This window comes from Arachis ipaensis, chromosome B04 (assembly GCF_000816755.2).
Source record: "Arachis ipaensis cultivar K30076 chromosome B04, Araip1.1, whole genome shotgun sequence".
Classification (NCBI taxonomy): Eukaryota; Viridiplantae; Streptophyta; class Magnoliopsida; order Fabales; family Fabaceae; genus Arachis; species Arachis ipaensis.
The window spans coordinates 119,488,441-119,494,752 of record NC_029788.2 but is presented as its reverse complement, the minus strand read 5'-3'; the positions used below and the strand labels follow the sequence as shown (position 1 = coordinate 119,494,752).

At 36.1% G+C, this 6,312-nt stretch overlaps 1 protein-coding gene across 5 annotated transcripts; it reads right to left on the bottom strand.

Annotated features, from left to right (window-relative positions):
• LOC107635035 (U-box domain-containing protein 33) lies at window positions 167–5,449 on the bottom strand. Of its 5 annotated transcripts, none has more exons than XM_016338385.2 (10): window positions 5,214–5,449; window positions 4,521–4,785; window positions 4,045–4,166; window positions 3,841–3,962; window positions 3,432–3,536; window positions 2,796–3,246; window positions 2,481–2,621; window positions 1,627–2,154; window positions 713–1,468; window positions 167–570 (listed from the first exon to the last, which is right to left on the bottom strand). In XM_016338385.2, exons 2-10 carry the CDS (start codon window positions 4,759–4,761, stop codon window positions 388–390), a joined length of 2,649 nt encoding a protein of 882 aa, XP_016193871.1. In that variant the 5' UTR covers window positions 4,762–4,785; window positions 5,214–5,449; the 3' UTR covers window positions 167–387. The 5 variants fall into 5 exon arrangements, with proteins under 5 accessions (XP_016193871.1, XP_016193873.1, XP_016193870.1 ...); XM_016338387.2 differs by having other exon boundaries at window positions 2,796–3,207; window positions 3,429–3,536; window positions 4,521–4,762; XM_016338384.2 differs by having other exon boundaries at window positions 4,521–4,762.

Sequence of the window (6,312 nt, the reverse complement as noted above, 5' to 3'; positions counted from 1 at the left end):
ATTTGTGATCTTGTGAAGTTATGAGGGCTGCAGATTGAATAAAAAAAAGAGATTGTTTTTCTTGACATGAAGAGTATCATAAAATGTATTATAAAATGTACCATAAAAGAGATTATGTGATTAATTAATTAGTAAGCTGTAAATTATTTTGGTGCGATGAATGAAGAGTATCATAAAATGTATTTTCTTGACATATATATATATGTTGAAATATATGTGCTTTACAATGACTGAGAATAACAAGGTGACACATCTAGATCTTTTTAAGATATGTAAGAAACAAAAAATGATATAACGAAAAAAGAAAACATAAAATTTTGAAAACTTACTTCCCTATACATTCTATTAACAGGTAGTTTACACAGCACAGGAAAGTGATAATCTTGTTCAGTGACTTTGAAGCCAGTCATGGATTGCAGACTTGAGTGCGCGGTTCGGAACAAGATTGCGGTGCGCAAGCTTCAAATTTGTCATCGGCGAATCGTCATGACCACTGTCAAGCCACCCTCTTATGGCCTCGGCTTCATAAGTGAAGCCATCGGCAGCTACATGCGGATCTCGCATTACTTCCTGCAACATAATTTTCTTGTGTTAGCTGTTTTATATTCAAATGCCAAAGCTCATTCATTGGTATGAGGATTTTGAATTTTACATAGATGATGAGGATATAACATTGTGAAAGATTGAGAGAGCTATGAATGGAGACAAATACCTGAAAGATTGGACAAATGAAATATGATGGTGTTTGTTGGTAAAGCCCTGAAGGACTTAGTGTGCCTCCAGAGGAAGTTGTCATGGGGTCCAATACCCTCCATACATCGGAATAAAGATCCGGCCGGTTCTTTCTATTCATCTCGCAACACCTCATGGCCAGGCGAGCCAATTGTTCGGCTTGCACAAATGGCCAGTCTCCGGCTAAAGGATCCAACAGAGATTTCAGCTTTCCGGTTTCCAATGCATAGGACACTTCCTTTGTTATTCCCAAGGCAGGTCTCCCTGTCAACAATCTCATCAATATGATTCCAAAGGAATAAACATCTGACTTAGGAGTAAGTTCCCCGGACGCAAGGAATTCCGGATCCATGTAAACAAAAGTTCCCTTTGGGTGGGTTCTCCAACACTCTGTAGTGTTATCAGTCGAATCCTCGCGACGAGATAATATGCGGCAGATTCCAAAGTCGCTTAGCTTGCTAATAAGGTTTGCATCAAGGAGAATGTTAGAGGGTTTCAAGTCACCGTGCACTATGCGGTGCGGTTTACTTGAGTGAAGGAAGATGAGAGCTGAACAAAGTTCTGCAGCAATGCGAATTCGAGTTTGCCATGGCAAGGGAGGTGTGTTATCCTTGCAAACCAGACGGTCTTCAAGGCTCCCATTCGGTAAATACTCGTAGATAAGAGTAAAGGATTCTGGGCAGGCTCCAACAAGTGTGATAAGATTTGGATGCCTTAACTTGCTCAATACATCAACCTGGGACAAAACAACAAGTAGGGTCAAAATAAATATCCACTTGGCATATCTTATAAAGTTGGTAATAAACGATGCAAAGGACAATTTCACAAATATACAAAGGAAGAAAGATAGATTTCAAAAGAAATTAACATCTTGTCATAGTCGAAGAAGCTCACCTCTTGTTGAAACTCCAAGGGTCCTTGCATGCTGTCAGAGTGCAACATCTTTATAGCCACCTCAGTGTGCCGCAACATACCTTTAAATATACTTCCATATCCACCTTCTCCTATCTTTAGGGACTGATCAAAGTTATTTGTTGCTTGTTCGATCTCAAGGAAAGAGAACTCCGAGAACAATTGAGGTGTGTGAGTGCCAGAGGCCTCTCCTTGTTTTTTCCTCAACTCCGTGGCCTCTCTCAGCACTTCATCACGCTGTACCTGCAACTCATCCCGTTCGTTCTTGTAGCTTTGTAACAGATCCACGGCAGAAATGATCTTCTGCTCATACTCCTTTATCATAAGTTCGGATGATGCAATTTGGCTCTCCAGTGATGACTTCTGATCCAGTGCAAGTTGGAGTTCTTCCTCAACTTTGTCTCTCTGGATCTTCATATTTTGAAGTTGTTCTTTTTCTTTTTGTAGTTCTTCCTCGGCCCTTTTCCTCAGATTCAACTCTTCTACATATAAACTTTCAGAGATTTTAGCCTGTCAATGGGGCAGTTCACGCAATGAGACGGGTTAGAGAACGAACCAAGTTGCAAATTTGGGGCATGATAATACAACACAAAATTATGCTCATCCATTCAAATGATATTATTTAGCATTGGTCATGGATGAGTTATAAATCTCCACTTTCTTATTATACTTCTTTGGTATTAGAATTTAGAAATGCTTTACTGCTAAGAAGAACATAGAAACTACAAAACTAGATACAACCAATGAATACAAAATAAGCAAATAAGTATTTGAAACATGATGAGAATAGAATAGTCTTGGAGAAGTCTTGAAGCAATTAAAAACAGGATAGCTACCTTTCGCATAGCTTCAATGGCCTCCTTTTCAGCTTTCCCACGCCTATATGTTTCTTGATATGCGTTTCGTGTGGCTCTCTCGGCCTCAGCCATAGCCAATTCAAGTTGATCATATATAGTATCATTCATTCCTCCATCCTGCTAGAGTTCAATCACATCATTCTAAGCATCAGCATAAACCTTCCGGCGTTCAGATGCTATCGATTCGAAAGTAAAAGTTGCTTCTCATCACTTCCAACATGTTAAAAGATAAACGTACTCATGCTACAATGTATAAATAGACACTAATTGAATGAGAAAGGAACATTGGTTTACCAGTACACTAGGAGGAGAAGAATGATGAAGATCCTCTTTGATTGCATGGCTCAAAGTCAACTCTGCTACATTCTCAGCAATCTCACTAACCGAATTTGGGCTCAACATTGGGTCAACAGCACCACTATCGGAGCACACTGACAAAGCTGAAGGACTCCTTGTCCTTGATACCCTATCTGACTCATCAGAACTTAAATCAGTACCTAACCTATTTGGTGGAGTTGAGAACCCTTCGAAGTTATCTGGAGAAGAATCATGCATAATGCCCCCTACAACACCATCATTGGCAGACCTTACTTTGCGAAATAACTCCCGACGATGACTAGTTTGATTTTGGCCCGGAGTAAGAACAGATTGAGATCTCGGGAGTACTGGATGTTCAGCTTCAGAGTTTGGAACTTGTTGTACCAAAGGAGATGCAACTAAATTATCTGCACCCAAACTGCGATCCCTGTGTTGATGTCATACTTAAATCAGTACCCAATATTGAAAGGAAGTAAATCAAGATAGAAAGCTTTTTGAAATTATTAAATACACTAGTATTCACAGGAATTTACAAACTCTCTTTCTGTATTGAATTTCTCTTCCATGTGAAACTATATTGTGTTTAGATCAGAGTGCATCAATATTTTGTACCTTGTGTGTATAAGGTGCCCTTTGCAGATAAACTGTATCCGACAAAATGCCGGAGCTTGCTCACATACAAAGATGGCTTTCTTAGATTTCAAGTCCATCATTCTCCTGAAATGTCATGAAGCTGAACTTAGTGGAAATGTATGAGCTTTCTGTTTCACTTTCAGAATTTCTGGAATGAAAGAGTGAAAACAGTTGTTTTCTGATTTCATCTCCTATTTTCAATTTTTCTTCACAAAATCTTGAAAGTAGGAAACACCGAAGATAAAAGTAAGAAATAAAAACAAGAACCAAACTGGACATAATGTTGACTTCATCAAAACTAATAGGGATCGGACTACGATTCCACACGGCAAAGAAAGATTCTCTTACAAATGGGGAGGGTGGTGCTATCTGGCTAGTGGCTTCTTACCTAGAATGGGATCGGTCCGATGCCGCTCCCATGACAAGCCTTTGGATGCCACGTTGGGAGACAAGTTCTACAATTCCTTTTTCAATGTTGTCCAGTTCATTATGCACTTTCTCCGCCTGCACCTGTATCAGAAAGCAACTAATGTAAAATCAAATAAAATTTGAAACTAATAGATATACACATAGAATTACAGCGTAAATTTACCCCCATCCGTTGACATATACGAAGATACTCATCGAGAGTCTTATGCATGGTTTGTCTTTCAATATCCCGGTATGCTCGAACCTCCTGCTCTTTCAGTGAACTTGCAGGGAACATAGCACCCACTTAACAAGAAGATTACAATTACAGACCATCATCAGCAAATTGAAAGAAAAAAAATTGCATGAAAGATTGACCAAATATCAAGCTAAATTTGGTTCTTAAAATCAATTCCTTTTTTGATGAGAAAAAACATCATATGATCATTTTGACCAACACAGCCGAATAACACCAAACAAAAATGGTCAAGTAAATTTCCGACAAAATTCAAACAAAATCCAACAAACAGAACTTTAACTATATTTCCGAAATCTAGTTTGAAAATCATCAAAGCAACACATACCAACCATTGACTTGAAAAACTTCAGACAATTAAGGAACCAAACATCGAATCCATATAGAGAAGTATACAAACTTACTCAAAGGGATCTTGGTTGCAGGAACATGAACATGAAGTATGCAAATCCTCCTTCCTCCAGAGTTCTGAATCGCCCATATCAGATTCAGCTTGCTCTCTTTCACTTCTTTTGACACAGCAACATAGATTGGTTCATCAACTACCACAGCTTGATTAGGCTCCTCAACAATTTCACCCTCTTGAACTCGCCTCACAGAACCCATCCTTTGTGTTGTTGCAGGCACAGGATTCACCACAGCCATGCTATGAGATTGAGATGCAAGACACTTGAATCATTCAGAACAAACAAAAAACTCAACTTTCTCTCAATTTTAGCAAAAAGTTTAAACTTTCAACTTCTTCCTTAAGCTATTGATAATTCTCACAATATAACACGAACCCGAAAATTTCACTCTCCTAATTGAGACTTGCAAATAAATCATCAAAATTTCTCAAATCCATAAAAAAAAAAAACTCCTCCTTTTCAGAACTTCAACCCCCCACAGTGTTTCAATTAAGAGAACAAGCCAACGCTACAAAGTAATTCCCATTTTGTGTAAACACCAAAAATTGAAACTTTTTTTCTATATTCACAATTGGCACAAACTAAACAAGACCCTTTTGAGAGAGAGAGAGAGAGAGAGAGAGAGAGAGATAGAGAGAGAGAAGTTTCTCCTAATACCCAAAAAAAAGAAATAATAAGAGCTTAACGAACCTGAACCCACTCAGTGTGTGTGTCCTTGTCTTTGTCTTTCAACTAACTTGAAAGTTCTCATCACACTGAACATCTTTACTAGCACCAAAGCGTTCAGAAGAAGAAGAAGGTATTGAGGTTGGAAGTGATGAGAGGAAGTGTTTTATAATGAAAAAAGAAGTGAGAAGGGACAGTTTTGGAAGAGACTGAACAACCTGATCTGAGAGAGGCTAGAAATGAAAAGATCAAGCTTGTCTTAACCTCTAATCATTCTCATTGCATTGCGTATAAACAGAAAACACTCTCAAACTACCAATTTATTATTGGATAAAACTATTAAAAATACCTTATAATATTTAAACATGGACAAAAATATTAAGAAGGATTAAAATGATAAAAATGTCTTAAAAAAAATATTTCCATCAGATATTTTTTTTAATTTAATGATTTTATGTTAAGAGAAATGTTTTTGCACTTTTTTTAATAGCCAAAATAAAATTTTTAAAATGAAAAAAAAGTCTAGAAGCATAATTTTTTTAGCTCTTTTTAAGTATTTTTTTGTAAAAAATCGAATTATATTCACAAATAATCGTTTCTCATTCATAAAAAATTGTTGTTTTCTATTTTTTTCCCCATCTTTTAAATTTTTTTAAGATATATTATTTTTGTCATTCATAAATTTTTATTTTGAAAGGATTTCCTTTAATAAGGTCTTGCTAGACTAATAATAACGTGCTTCAAAAAAATTAAAAAAAAAATATAATACTCCTTTGACAATAATTATAATATAATAATTAGATGAATGCTATGAGCCAGTAACTTTTATGATTTGTAGCCATCAAATAGCTATCAATGATGATTTTAATGGTGTGAGATTGATGTGAGATTTCATCTAATAGCTCATTTTTTTTTGCTAATTACATACTAACTAAAATTTAACAAAATTGCTGACCCCTAGACTTTTTTCTTTATTTTAAAGTATAAACTCTGACTATTTAAAAATATAATTACAATAAATTGTGTTATAACACAATAAATCAATTAGTACAAAAATAAATTATGTTTAGAGTAAATAGTTATTTTGCATTTAAAATATTTTAATTTTGGTAAAATGAATTTT